Here is a 15,424-nt window from a genome sequence, read left to right as displayed (position 1 = left end):
CACAGTCACGGGAGAGCCCAGGCCACAGAGGCCCCGAGCATGCAGGTTTTAGGAGAGGACTGTGGACCCCATAACTCTTGCTTCATCTTTAAAGGACAAAGACACTCCTGAGCCGTCCTTCCCTCAGTGTGAGGTGAAGGTCTGAACTCAGTCACCCAGCCGCTGCCCCTGCAACTGGGCAGCCGACACTCAAAACAGTGTTCTTCATGTTGGGAAAAACCTTTGCAGAAACCAGGGACAATATCTGTTATATAGTTTCCAAAACTATTGCTGCACTGCCCAGGATTTCTAAAGGGCTACCAGACCTCCTGTGCCCTCAACCTGAACTGAGTGAAACAAAATAACGTTACTAATCTGTACCAGGGAGGAGTACTTGAGAACTGATGTTATAACCAACAGCAGAATACAGCAGAAGAGTTAATACTGTAATTGAAGAACTTCAGCTCAGCTTTGGGATATTCTTGAAAGAAGAAAGAAAGGAGGTATCTTTCCATATTTATAGGTATTTCTACCTCTAGACTGATTGATCGACCGACCGACCGACCGACCGACCTACTTACCTACATTTGATGCCTAGAGATGTGTTTAGAAACTGCTCTTTCTCCCGGTAAATAAAGAAGGTCTGTAGTGATTACCTAGTTATCCCTGCGGTTTCTCCTATTTCTTTAGTTAAGTTTTGCAGTTCTTTTAGCAAAGGACCCTCTCTAAGTAACTCAGAGCTACACTGCTCTGCAGTGCCCTCTACTGGATCTAGAAGATACTGACAGGCACCTGAAATACGGTCAAAACACTTAAGGAATTAAATTACAGTTTATGAAAGATGTGAGTAATTGTTCATTCTGCATATAAATCTATCAGAAGAGTAGGACTTAAAAAGGAGGATACAGGTGACATGTTTACATAGTGTTTTCACTGAAAAAAATTAAATTAGGTGAAAAGTCACTTTTTTTGGGTGATTATTTTGTTTGTAAACCTAATACATTCAACTCCACAAGATAACTATTCTTTGACTGAATTAATAATCAAAAACAAAGAAGCTAAATTTAAATGTTCAAACAACCCAGAAACGATTTAAGTCTTAAAATTTTAATTTAAATGATATTTCCAGAATTGTCCACTTTCACATGGAATTCAAGAGCGTGGAAGTTCAAATCATCTTGCATAAAGTTATCTGTGATTGAGTAACCTGGAGCTGAAGGACACAGTGATGCAGGGGCCTAGGTGACTTTCTGGCGAGGTCTTTTAAGAGTTTTGATCTACAGGTTCCTCTTTTTATACCTTACGGTTGAAGACCTTGGGCTGTTTGACCCGTAGCTCCCGGGAGCCTGGATTTTGCTAAGTGTACGCTCGTGGTATAGCCCACTGAGTTGCTCTGTTCTCTGTATTTCCTGACCAGCGCTTCATCAGACTCAGGTTTGATCAGAAGGCACATCACGTCTGGTTGTCCCTCTTTTGTGATGTTGGCGGTATTGACAGTGATTGCTCAGATGGATCATTTGTCCAGTTTGTAAAACTGTCATTTCTTTGTCATTTCTTAGTTGGAATACTTTTATAACGAGGCCCTTTGCCTCACATATTATTTGGTTACTCGGTAGAACAATTCATAAGGAGAAGGAGAAGGCAAGGTACATGCTTGATTCTTTACTTATTAGTTTTTATAGAATTAATTGACTTTCTATCACCCTCCAAAGGTGATCAAAGACAACTTAACAAATGTCATTAGGAACTCAAGGATTTAAACATATTTGATTGGTTTCAACTCATGACAATGACTGTCCTTAATGTAGGTCAAATGATCCCAACTGTGTTTCCCGGGAGCCTTTTCAAGTTTGGCCTGTAGGTTCTTTCAGCGTGATTCTTGTAGTCCTTGGCAGAGCTTCCTTGTTCTCAGGTGGGACAAGATGCTCCAAACTCGCCTCGTATGCTTCCTGTTCCAACTCAACAATTTTCTCCAAGAAGCCCTGGATTATTCACTGAGAAGTGTTGTTTCAAGAACATGATCTGGACGCCAGTGATACTGCTGCTGAGCTGATCATGGTTTTGAGGACTTTGCCTGACCTTTACTGTGACATTTTCAATTTAAATTCAAGACACAGGGGTTTTTACGGAACCTCTTGTATGTGACATCTGTGTCTCCCCCCACCCCCACCTCAAGACTCTCGATGACCAAGGACACAGAGGGTGACAGATTTAGACTGTCTCATAACTGCTCATTCATTTTATTTCATATTTCATTGACAGTAGTCTCAGAAGTACAACACCTGTCCATGCACCACAGTACACCTAACGAAGATTTTGAAGGTGTCCGCTTGCATTTTGCCCGGCCTCCCCACTCACTTGTATCCTTGCGCTGTGCTCACGTTCGTGGAGCAAAGAGCTGCTATGCACTTTATTTTTCAGTTTAGCCCTGAAGTGGCTGTAATTCCGCACTTAATCCTAAATCTTCACTGCTGACCACGGGGTCTTGTGTCAGCATCTCAGTCATTCTAGAGTCCATTTTGCTCATGTGAACTGTGTCTTTTCAGTACTTTCCTCAGGAAAGGCTCCTGGAAACACTATGACTTACCTTGTATATTACGTTCTTACATCCTGAAAGTCAGTTTTCCTGGATGTAAGAAACCTCGGCTCACCTGTTCTCTCCCGGGGACCCTATATACGTTACTCCATTTCCTTCTGACATAAAGCATTGCTGTTGAAAAGTCTGAATATGATAATGTTCCTTCCTTTAAAAATCATTTGTTCTTCATTTTGGGGAAGATTTTTTTTTTTTTTTAAATTTGAAGTTCTATAATTTATCTGGAATGTGTCTTATTTTTGGTCATTCATGACTGACGTTTTCAGATACAGGCTGTGTGATTTCAATATGTACTTTTATTTTTATTTATTCGTTTAGTTATCTGGTTTATTAAGTCTTCTGTGATTATAAAAATTAAGAGATCTAAAAACATTTTTGATGACAGTAAGTGCTCATCATTATTTTAATAAAATAGCATGATGACACATGTTAATTCACTAACTGATGTGTGCTTTAAAATCCTTTTCTTATCCAGCAAAGTTTAGTACTTTTTCTGTTCTATTACTTTGTTTTTTTTCCTCTTTTGGGACTCCTAAAATGTAGATGTTGGATATTTTTTTGACTTTCTCCAATTTGCCATTTTGTTTTAAATCAATTCCATCTCTTTCTCCATTTCTTTCTGATCTCTTAAAATTTCTCCTTTCCTTTCTATTTCTCTTAAGGCATCAGCTGATGCATGTGGGCACTCTGTGTTCCTTCTAGTTTAGTCTGCGTTGCTTTTATTTACAATTCTTTCCTGAGTTCTAGCACCTTCTTTATGAGTTTTTCTGATTCTCACTTACGCCGCTCTTCTAACCTTAGGTAATTTGTAATGTCTTTGGCCCACTTTACAGTAGCCAATGCGGTTTGGGCTCTTTGTGGGCGTGTCTTTACAGCAGCTCTCGCTGTCTACAGGACAGCATTCTCTCCTGGCTCTCTTTTTCCTGTGACTTTTGGAGGGAATTTGACTTGCATCATTTTTGGTTGCTCGTGTCCATGCAAAATTAGTTTTCCTGCATTCCCGGTACTTCTCTCCTGACTTCAGAGCTTCCTCTTCTGTGTGAACAAGGGAATCAAATAAATACACACCTTCCTTCTGGGCTTTCCTGGCTCTGTTCACACTCCCCGCCGACGCCACTGATTTTATCTGGATCTGCGTTTCCTTTTGTCACTGACTCTTGTTACCCGACTGTTTACTTGTGTTCCCTATCCTGAATGTTTTTGTTCAGTGTGGAGGCAAGAGGGTGTTTGTCTGTTCCTGGAAACATCTGATGTCCTGCAGTTAATCGTGGCTCCTTCCCTACAGGCACCAATACCATGTGTCATGGACTGAATGTGTGTCCCCAGATTCCTATGTTGAAGCCCTAACCTCAGTGTGATGGTCTTAGGAGAGGGGCCTTTGGAAGGCAGTCAGGTTGGGATGAGGTCAGGAGGGTGGGGTTCTTATGATGGGATTAGTGTCCTCATAAGAAGAGAAAGAAACGTGAGGACACAGCACGAAGGCAGCCACCTGTGAACCAAGCGCAGGAACCAGACACTGACTCTGCCGACACCTGATCTTGGACTCCAGCCTCCAGAACTGTGAGAAGTGAGTGTTTACTGGTTAAGCCATCCGGTCTGTTCAAACAGACTACGATACCATGCAACTCACATGGCTGTCGGCTTGTCTGCATCTGCTTTTATTTAGGATTTGTGGTTTACCTTGTTTTGCTGCCAGTGTTTGTGGATTTTTGGTTTGCTATCTAGGTATTCTGTTTATTTTCATGTGGGAATTACAGGAGATTAAAAAAACATGCAAAGGTCTCTGTCATCTTTCCAGAAGGCTCTTTACTTTTTTATTGTTCAATTTTGCAGATTTATCACTTTGATTAGTCTTTTCAAAGAACAGGTTTCTGGTTTTATTGCTATTATTTATTGCTTCTTTTCCCCCATTTGATTACTATTTACTTTAATTTTTATTTTTCTCCTTCTTCTTCTTGGTTGATATTTTTCTAAAGCCTTGAGTGGAATACTTGGCACATTTATGTCAGCATTTATCCCTTTACTAAATATGCATTCAATGTTGTGATTTTCCCTCTAAACATGCCGTCAGCTACTTCTCACAAGTTTGATCTATAACATGTTCATTACTTTTCAGTTCTAGATGATTTTTATTTCCATCGTGGTTTCTTCCTCAGTTATTTGGAAGTGGTTTTAAAATTTCTAAATGTGTGAGTGTTTTTTGCGGTTGTTATTTGGTTTCTAATTTTATTACACATTGGTCAAATAACGTCTTCTTTAAAATTTTGATTTAGCTTATATTTAGAATTCCTTTATGGTATAGTAAGGGGTCATGTTCTGTAAATTGTTCATGTGTCCTTGAATCAGAATGTGTATTCTTTAGTCACTGAATGCAGAACTGTATAAATGTAAGCTGGTAAACTATGTATTTCAAGTCTCTAAATCCTTATTGAGTTCTTTGGCTCTTTGATCATGCATTGATGTAATATATACATATTTAAAATTTTAATCTTCAAATTACTCCTCAGAGGTAGATATTATTATCTCTTTTTTACAGATGAGAAATCTGAGGTTCATAGAAGTTCAGTTGTCTAAGGTTACCCAGATAATAAATTGCAGAATTATGATAGAGTTCTGGATTGCACAGCTTTTCACTACATCATGATATCTATGTAAAATGTCACAGTATTAAAAAAAGGTATTAAAAAAGCAATCTAAAAAACAGTATAAAAAAGCATTTTCCGAGCTATCCTGTACTAAAACATTGTCTGCTTGACTTGAAAGATCCGGTTTACACATCTAACATGCTCTGACTTATCCCAACACCGAATGCAAAACTCTAAACCGGCCAATTTTTTTCTTGGTTCTCTATATGCATAATTGATTTTTAAAATAACGACCTTCAAGCGGTAAAGAGCTCATGAACTTTCTTACCCATTACAGTCAGTATGGTTTATAGTATTTATATTTTACATTTACTGAATCCTTAGAATCAGGGATCCATCACAACTTTCAGTTAACCAGAACATTAGTTTAACTTATTCAATCACCTGGGAGTAACCACGGACCTATCAGGGAATATTAAGAGTCTTTTGGGATGTTCCATGCTTAGATCTAAATAATCATCTTTCACTCTAGGAACCCTCTTCAAAATGAAGCCATTAATATCTCTTTGAGAAAGAAAACCACAAATATTATAAATATTCAACTAACGATGTTGGACTTGAAAGTTGTTAACCACACATTTCTGTTGCTAACTGGTGAAAAGTTTGAGAGACCTTGTTTTTCTTTTCTCACTTTGAAAATATCAACAGATTGGTAATAAATGGGAAAGCATTTATAAAAACGTATGACCATGAACCCCTCAATCATGGTCCAGTGAACAGGCTTGATGAACGTCATTTCTGCTAGAAAGGTGCAGTGTAATTATTGTAATAAGCCTCTTTATTGAGTAAGTCTCCCCCATAAAATATAGTAATTGGAAATAAGCAATTACTTAAAACTGCACAGGTTGAAGGTGGTATTTCATTTATCTGTATTTGAATTTTTCATGCACCTGTGAACTGAAAATTAATAAGACAAAGCCTGCACATGGCAAGATGTTTCCATAAAATAAACTCTTTACAGAATTGACATGATGCTTAGAAAAGAAAGAATCTGAAAAAAGTGACTAGTGTTGGTGGCAGCAGGGTTAAAATAATCCTTTACAATGTATATATAGAGGTTATATACATTATAACAGCACGCTGGAAAGCTTTGAAGTATGTCCTAGAATGTGAATTTGGTGAAAAGTGGATTTTAGATGATGGGTCAAGATTTCTGAACTTAAGTTACTTCAACACTATAAATTCTGAATCCTGAGGAAACACAAGGCATCAAAGTTAAAATATATATAAATATGTATGTGTGCAGGCACATGTGTACACGTGTGCACACGCACACACACACATTCACACACACACACACACTCTCACATACACACACCTCTCCCCAATCTTTGCTCCTCTTTTGGGCTCCAGGGCGCCCAGTACACGGGATCCCTGCTGTGTGTGTGAAACATCCTTTTGTCTTTCTGTGAATTCCACTAGATCATAAGCTCCAGATCATAAGGATGGTGTATTCCTTGTCCACTACACTTTCCTCCATTGTCTAGTACTGTGCATAGTTCATTCCTGAAATATATTAAAGGATGAATGAATTTCTTAATTTCTTAATATTAAAAGAGGGCTCTCTTTGTGTTCTACCCTTTTTTTTTTTCCTTAGGAAGTGAACCCTTAAAATAACAGATGTGAATCGGGTAAAATTGACAAAGGAGGACTGCTTATTTTGCAATGCCTCCTTCACTTGAGATACAAAAGCCAATTATAAACCCTAGAAACTAAATGACTGGAAACTTCACTGGCTTGACTTCGTTGCCCTTCTGTTTTATGAGCCTGCTGTAGTCATGAATGCCTGTCCTCATGGAGCTGGTCACATCTCCAACCACCTATGTCTCAGCTAAACGAGGGGAATGAGAACTGATGATACAAAGGGTGAGAGGAAAACATTATCTTCAACTATAGAAAAAAATTTAGATATGTTTAAATATAATGCTAACTGGTAATAAAATATAACACATGCTAAGAAACTACAGAAGCAAAACCAAGATGACTTCATGGTGATAGTTCACATGAACAGAAAGACGAAGACTGAAAATCTGCAGAGATTAAAAGAAAGATGAGTGGGCTTATGGTTCTGGGAGAAAATGCCAGAAGCTTTTAACCAAGCAGCTGCTTGTCAATCTAACATCCACGGCACTCTGATGATAAAGGAGCAGCCCTGGGTCCCCAGTTACGATCCAGTTGTATTTGAACTTCAGATTCAACTACCAAGCAAGTTAGCAGCAAGCAGCAACTACAACACATTACGACTTAATGGAAAATACAGTTTAAAAGGAAAGAACATTTAAAAGGGGGAGGAAAACACAAACTTGAAAGACAGGTCTAGCTGAACCCCCAGCTCTCTCAGACCTGTTTTGGAGACAGTACCGAAAACACTTGATTCCAAGCCTTCTACATCACGTAGAAAACATGCTTCCTCCTAGACTTTTGACCCCCGATGAATGTGCACTGAGCAAATTACATGTAATTCCAAACTAAAAATGATTACACAATTAAATATTCTGCAAGAAAAAAATCACCGGCAGGGAATTCCTACTCTCAAGCTGGCTGAAAGCAGCAAAACCTGCTTTTGACCCAGGACCTGTGCACTCTTTGCAGATAAATGTCCTCTAGAAATGACTGTCGCATGAGACTGTGCACGGAAATGCAGCCATGTTTTAATCTGAGCTCAAAAACATACTTCAAAGATCAATAAAAATGGGGGGAAAGCTCTCATTTATAAAGCTTTGTTTCCTCTCCGTGATTGTGAATAAGCGGGCAATTATCTACTAACGCATTTGTTTGCTACAGAGAGAGGCGGCAGAGTTTGCGCACTGGGCGGAGGAACACAATTCCCCCTCGCCGGGCGCACGCTACTTTGCATCTTTGTGACACAGCCGCCGGTTAGCGGTAGCATCGTGTCATCTCCGAACTCTTCTCCCAGAGACACGTCTTGAGTGGCACTGCAGAGATGCTAAGCTATTATTTTAGAAAATGCTTTCAGAAGAGTCAAAGCCCAAAAGATGAATACTGGCTGTTCTCTCTTTTTAAAAGCGAGTTAATGTTCATCCTTGGAAATTACACATCAGGCAGAGTAACTTGCTACGTGCAGAGTTACGGAAACAAATCATCAAACCCTCTATAATCACACAGAAAATTATAAAACGCTGTATGGCAATCAACAAGGCTTTGTGAACAGCAAATCCCTCTCGAACAATTTAATTTACTTCTTGAGAATCTAAGACACTAGGTAGGCAATGGGGGTAGTAACTGAAATATCATAAAAAAGTTCAGATTTAAAAAAAATCAGACTCATGGACAATGAGGGAAAAAATCAGTAACTAATAAATATTGTGCTCAACTAGACTCATGTCTGAAGGTTAACTTAAGCAAAAGTAATTTTTCTTGATTGATAAATATAAGTCTATTTCGCTGAGTCTGACTTCATGGCATGGTTTAATTAAAGTAACCTTTCTTATCTGGTGTGATAGGCACATATATATATATACCACATGCCCAGCCAGGTGGGAGGCTAATCATTTAAAATATATTATTTAATTCTCAGAACAAACCTTAAAAATAATTATCTCTGCTTTATAGATGAGGACTAGAACTTACATCACTTAATCACCATTACTGGTTTTAATCATGATTCTACTCTGTTTCTCACAATCAGGTGCTTTAAGCAGATCATGCTTTCTGTGCCTTTCCAAATGCCTCTCTCTCCGGCCAGAGGACCTTCCTCTTGTATTGCTCAATCTACCTTCTCCTATAGGAGGAGTTGGGGGGTCCTGTTTCATGTTCCTGTAATACTTTTTACTTTCATCCATTTACGTGTTTCTCCCCATTAGATAAAGCTTCTAAAGGGAACAGTTTACATCTCCCTCACCGCTGAATTCCCATAGCCCAGAAAAGTGTCAGACGAACAGGGGTTCCATAAACGTCTGTTGAATGACTGAGCGAACGCTGAAGACTTACGGAAATGAAGAGTCAATAAAACACAGTAACTACTTTTTTTCCTTTTCCTCCTTATTTTCTACATTCGCTGGCTATTAATTACGGAAGCTTATTATGAAACTTGCTATGTGTTTAGCAGAAAGGAGGCAGGTGAGAGACAGCAGACACTGCTCTCCTGTTGGAGAAATACTCACTGCTCTTTGTCATATGGGATCCGACACTGTACTAGGAGGTGCAGGGCCACAAAGGGGTGACTGGGACGGCCCTCATCTCTCCATCTGTCTCATGCTGATGTGACTCTGGGGGGTTCCCTCATGGTCCCCAGACATGGGAGGTGCTGATCTCAGAAATGGCACCCCAGCCAAGATCAGGGAGGTCAGTAAAAGACAGTGAGAGTCCACAGATCCAACCAGGGTGGGAACCTTGACTTTGATAAGATGATTCTGAGGACCGAGTGGGCGGCTTTGATTAACAGGGTTACTGGAAAGCCGAGTTCACGTCTCAGTTTACTGACAAGCACTCTACTTAAGACATCGAGGGCTTAATGTCAATAATAGAGAGGGAACAAAATGAGTAGAAAACCCCTGCCTGGTTCCCTTCTGCTTGGAAACTAGAACGCCTTCTCTCAAGACATGCAGGTTTATCCTTTAATGAGGAAGAAAAGGAGCCCCTGGACGATGCCCCGGGTGTGGGCGAGTGGGAGAGAAAGAGCGGGAATTAGCGCTTGGGAACCCGTTTCTATGGGGATGGAAAGGCCGGCAGTTCATCCCCAGGGAAAAGAGGGACAGCACTGTTTGCTGTCTTTCTCCTTTAGGATCTGGGCAAGCCACACGTCGGCTTTAAAGATGTAAGATTCTTGTTTGCTCACTGCTTACAGAGAAAGACAGGTATTAAAACTATGTGATAAAAGGTAATCAAACCGGGCTATTTTTAAATACATGGTCTCTGCCAAGTGAGGTTGCCATGGGAATTACTTACAGTTGTTCAAAGCAAGGGTAATTACTCGAGAAAATCTTGCCTAACATGTGCTTTCGTATTCCCTGCATTGCTTCACCAAACCCCCACCGCTGCCCCTCTTGGCTTTTTGGTTGTCAAGTTTCCCCCTCAACTTGTCATCTTCAGGTTCCTGGGGACTCAGTGTTCTCCTGGGCAAGAGAAAAGTGAGTCCTTCTAGTGCACTAGGAGCCAGAAGTGTCTCCTGACAAGTAATTGTTAAGGGAAAAGTTTTATTTTATTATTCCTTTGTTCATGTCATGGGAATCACCAAACACCGGCCTCTTATTTTCTTTTGATTTCTTACTACTCTTTGGGGAAGACATTTGCAAGGGGCTGGGGGAGTTTCTTCACACAGAGTGAAGGATTCTGCCATCCACTTGACACTGACTGGCATTTCCAAAGGCAACTGGGATGTAATGAGAATTTCCAAGTGCTGGCTGAAAATTACTTTATTGGGGGAGCTCACAGTGGTGAGGTCTCTGTTCAGGATTTTTGCTGTGGGTCTGTGTATTTTTGTTTTTAAGTAGCTTTAGGGTTTCATAAGAAAAATGAAAAAGGCTTAAAGGCTTGCTATGTTTAAAAATACAAACACCAGATTGCTATCTCTTTGATTTCTGCTGCCCTTAAATCATCACTACTGAAATTTATGAAGCGGGATTCTGGTTTTTTTTTGTTTTTTATTTGGTTGGTTGGTTGGTTGGTTTTGCTGTAAAATATTTTTATTATTTAGTTCCACACATTTTGTAATTTTACATTTGAATTTTTCTTGTCTCATGAGTTATTTGTATATTTCTCTTTTTTTAAATTGAAGTATATTCAGTTGTAATGTGTAAATTTCTGGCATATAGCATAATGTCCCAGTTCTGCATATACACACACATATTTGTTTTCATATGCTTTTTCATCATTGGTTACTATAAGATATTGAATACAGTTCCCTGTGCTATACAGAAGAAACTTGTTTATCTATTTTATATATAGTAGCTAATATTTGCAGATTCTCTGTTATGAGCCTCCCTGGCCCAAAGGCACTCCAGGACAACAGATCCCAAGCATTTATGAAGAACGCCAGGTGCTCGGGCTAGAAACAGTGGATCTTAAAGGGAATGGTTAGGTCTACGTTTCCAGCAGCCCAAGGAGAGTCAACGCTTTAAGAATGGCGAAAGATAGTGCACCCCAATGTTCACAGCAGCACTACTTACAACAGCCAAGACATGGAAACAACCTAAATGTCCATAAAAAATAATAAAGTAATGCCAGTTGCAGCAACACAGATGGACCTGGAGATTGTCAGTGTAAGTGAAGTAAGCTAGAAAGAGAAAGAAAAATACCATATGGTATCACTTTATATGTGGAATCTAAAAAATTAAAGACGAATGAACTTATTTACAAAACAGAAACAGACTCACAGAGAAAACAAACTTATGGTTACCGGGGTGGGTGAAGGGGGTGGGAAGGGATAACTTACGAGTTCGAGATTTGCAGATACTAATATATATAAAATAGATAAACAAGTTCATACTGTAGAGCACAGGGAACTACACTCAATATCTTGTAGTAACTTACAGTGAAAAAGAATATGAAAACGAATATATGTATGTTCATGTATGACTGTTGCATTATGCTGTGCAGCAGAAATTGACACAACATTGTAAACTGACTATACTTCAATAAAAATATAAATATACACACACAAAAAAGCTTTAAGAATGCGTGGCGGCCCCATGAGTCTTTCTGATGCTGCCACAACAGAGCAGCCACTGCAGGGATGAAGAGAACCTGTGTTCTCCATATGCCGCTTTCCGAATTGGAGCCCTTACCCCGATGCTGAAGGCTGTACCAAGATAACCAACACAGTTCAAAGTGTAGTTTATCTACGTATGGGCAACGAGGCGGATGTGGGGTGAGGGGCCACTTCAGCCATGCTGATAATTTTCCTTATATAAGACCATGTACTGTGTGCTTGAGTCAATCGGCCTTATAGATTGGGGACGGCCTCAAGTCTTCAAAAAATTCTAGTCTCTTTAGAGCTGGGTGACTTGGATACCCCAGGATCAGGGTCTTTGCTAGTTTATTACATTTTAGAGAATTACGAGAGCAGCTCCAGTGTAAGATTATAGGCTAAAGCTATAACTGTTCTCTTACTGTCAGTTAGTTAAAAATAACTGTTAAGTGAGAATATAAAAAGAAGCCACAAACATACAAGGACGTTAAAGAAATCAGAGACGGCGCCTGAAGTTCTCTGACCTGACCCAGCGCGGAGATCGCCCAGGGAGGGGGGATGGCAGACTCGCTTAGACCACCCCCACCTCCCCGCCCCACTCAACTGCCAAGAAGCATTTTATTTTTTTTTCTTGCCAATTTCAAAAGATTCTGCTCAGGATATGTGAGAGACGTCATGTCTCCTTTTAGAGAGAAAATACATTTTCAAGGACAAAGCTCTCCACTTTGCATTTCCAGCGGACTATCACTACGGGGGCCTTTAAAAAGCATGTTTGAATTTGCCGTGTTGGGCACTGGCGACATCAGCGCTCTTCCTGGAGACGGCTGGTCACAACCGCAGCCCCGACCAGGGGTCGTTGCATCCCCTCTGGCTTAAAGTCTGCTTTTGAAATAAATTTAGAAAATAAACAATCTGTGCTCTAGTATGTAAAATGCAATTTCAGACGGAAATGTCTCAAAGCAAGCCATTATCCTCCCACGCAGTTATCCACCAACACAGAAATGTTTGCTTCTCTACCCTGTACTTTGTATTGAGAGAAACATGACTGTAGGGAAGAGATGTGACAAATTTAATAACAATTTTTTAAAAAAGAGTAAAAGTCTTTAAGGAGAGGTAACGGTATTGTGTGTTTTTCATGACTTTTCACTCAAAATTTAAAAGAAAGGATGATCTCAGTTAAAATCAAATTAGTGGCCAGGTACATGAAGGAGCAAGTATTTCAAAGCATGGCAGAGAACGGAGAGGAAGGGAAAAGAGGGGAAAAAAGGAGCAGATGGAAAAGTAATAACTGAACAAATAATACATGAAAATTTCTCTGACATGTATCTTAGCTGGCAAACTGAAAAGACTCCCCAGTTTGGATGGTTTGGATGATAAAACACATACAGAGAATATCCTGGTAAAGTTTCTGGACTCCAAGGATATGTGGAAAGATCACAAGCTTCTCAAGAGAAATCAGAAAACCAACCAACCCCCAAAGAAAAGCCGAATTACTTTCACGTGGGAAAAAAATGACACTGGCATCAGGCTTGTCACCTACGATCTTGGAATCTCTAGGACAGAGGACTAGCGTCTGTGGGTGACTAAAGGAAAAGAAATAAATGAAAATCCTTCAGTGAGAAGAGACAGACTGCAAAGGAAATCATCGTCCTAATATTGAGAACAAAATCACTCAACTACAGCAGAGAACCGAGGAACTGGGGGAGGGACAAAGGGCAGTTCAAGTTCATTCAGGGAGGGGAGGGGAGGAGAGAAGGAGGGGAGGAGTTAATAAAGGTGCCCTGCAAGTGTAATCTTTGGATAATGGGGAGAAACAGAGAATCCTGGAGCATGAAGAAGTTGGTAGAGAGATTTTATTTTCACGTGACAATAGAGAAGTATGTGTTTGATGATAAACTGTAGAAAAAGGGTGGCGACAATTTAAAGGACAGCTAGGCCTTCCAAAGAGAAATATCCACAAGTGAATTAAATGCTTTTGCAAACTCTGTTATTGATCTTTCATTTTCTAACTGTGGAATTTGGGGGGAAAAATTCCCTATCCACTTATTTTGGAGGTGGGGTAATTAGGTTTATTTATGTATTTCATGCAGGTACTGGGGATTGAACCCAGGACCTTATGCATGCTAAGCACACACTCTACCACTATACCCTCCCCACCCCATCTGCTTTTCAAATGATAGAGATACAGGTGAATCAGAACACGAAGCAGACACTGTGCCCAGAGACGATTCCCGCCACAGGCCACAGCAAAACTCAATGAATGGCAGTTATTTGGACTGATTTTAGAGACACTTGCTCGGGTTAGTCTCCCTGGTGCAGTAATCTGGAATAAGCTTGGTCTCCTGCACAGGCAACGTACAAGTCACCGCTGAACCTGGGCTGAACTTGAGAGCTCAGAGCCCTTCCCTCTGCACGTGAGGAGACGCAGGGCTGGGGACGCTCCTGATTCACTGAAAGTCAGCAGGCTGCCATGTGGCACCGCTGAAGACCTCGCAGAAATGCAAAATTTAAATTCACAAATTTACAAATGGGAGGTTTCCTGCTTTCTTGGACGAACACAGTGATTTCCTTCACGATTCCCCTGAGACGTTAGATTTCAGGCCCGCACAGAGTGACGTGGTTCTTGTCCCTAACACACATGCTTAAGGAAAACCCGGTTATCCGAGAACAGGTGATTCTTACTTTTTGATCAATGTATTTGTTGTCTTCAATCGCAGACCGTTTGGAGTGATCGCACGATGAGGAAGAGGCCGATGGGAGGCTCCGTAAGAGGCAGCACGTATCCTGTTGCTGGCGGTCAATGAACTGCTTCATGAAGCTTTCCCTTGGCAAATAAAGCACACATATCAGGCACCATTAATGCAATGGGGCAAGGGATAACACTTTGCAAAGATGCATCTGCCTCAGCTAAGACAGTGCAGAGACCAAAGTCCACAGCAAACAAGACATGCCACACCAAGAGTGGTGCTGAGATTTAACTCCAGATTTGATACGCAAAAAGTTTAACTTAGAGAAAAAGTCCTAAATCTTCAGTCAGCCCTGTTCTATAACAGTAATGTCCCTGAAATTACTTTTAAGCAACAATATTCAATAATTGATGGTAGTTTTTGAATCCTATTGCAGTAATAAGATACTTTTTTCTCCCTCTAAGACTCGGAGGAATTAGTTCATCTCTCTGAACTTTCATTCATCATTAGAATCCTTGAGAGATCATTTTACATTTTAAGACTCAAAATAACTCAAAAGAAACTTACTTCATCTGATCTCCAAAGCATAGGGAGAATTCAAATAACATCTTTTCAAATAACCACTAATCTTGAATTTAATTTGCGGCTCTTTTAAAATACTTCGTACTTTCAGGTTTTAAACTTTCTTTTTTAACCAGAAATGCAAATATGTTTCCATTTGAATTTTAAATATTATGGCACCCCATCCAGTCTGATACTTTTATAACCTCCCCACAGAATTGTTTTCAAAATGAGTTACATAAAAATGTCATATTTGACATTATTCTGGTTCTATTTGTAATTTTTGAGCTATAACTGGAAGAATTTC

The 15,424-nt window shown here is 40.0% G+C and overlaps 1 protein-coding gene across 3 annotated transcripts in view; it reads right to left on the bottom strand.

The window, feature by feature from the left end:
• NALCN (sodium leak channel, non-selective) overlaps positions 1 to 15,424 on the bottom strand; it is a 265,894-nt gene that overhangs the window by 61,815 nt on the left and 188,655 nt on the right. For all 3 annotated transcript variants that reach the window (XR_004325878.1, XM_032496708.1, XM_032496709.1), the window contains exon 17: positions 14,552 to 14,693. Coding sequence is in view for 2 of the 3 variants with exons in the window: in XM_032496708.1 (XP_032352599.1) it covers positions 14,552 to 14,693 (142 nt within the window). In the remaining variant the exon portion in view is untranslated. The remainder of the gene's footprint in view (positions 1 to 14,551; positions 14,694 to 15,424) is intronic.

Source organism: Camelus ferus, chromosome 14, assembly GCF_009834535.1.
Source record: "Camelus ferus isolate YT-003-E chromosome 14, BCGSAC_Cfer_1.0, whole genome shotgun sequence".
Taxonomy (NCBI): domain Eukaryota; kingdom Metazoa; phylum Chordata; class Mammalia; order Artiodactyla; family Camelidae; genus Camelus; species Camelus ferus.
Note: the sequence above shows the minus strand (reverse complement) of the source record. Positions and strands in the feature narration are given on the sequence as shown.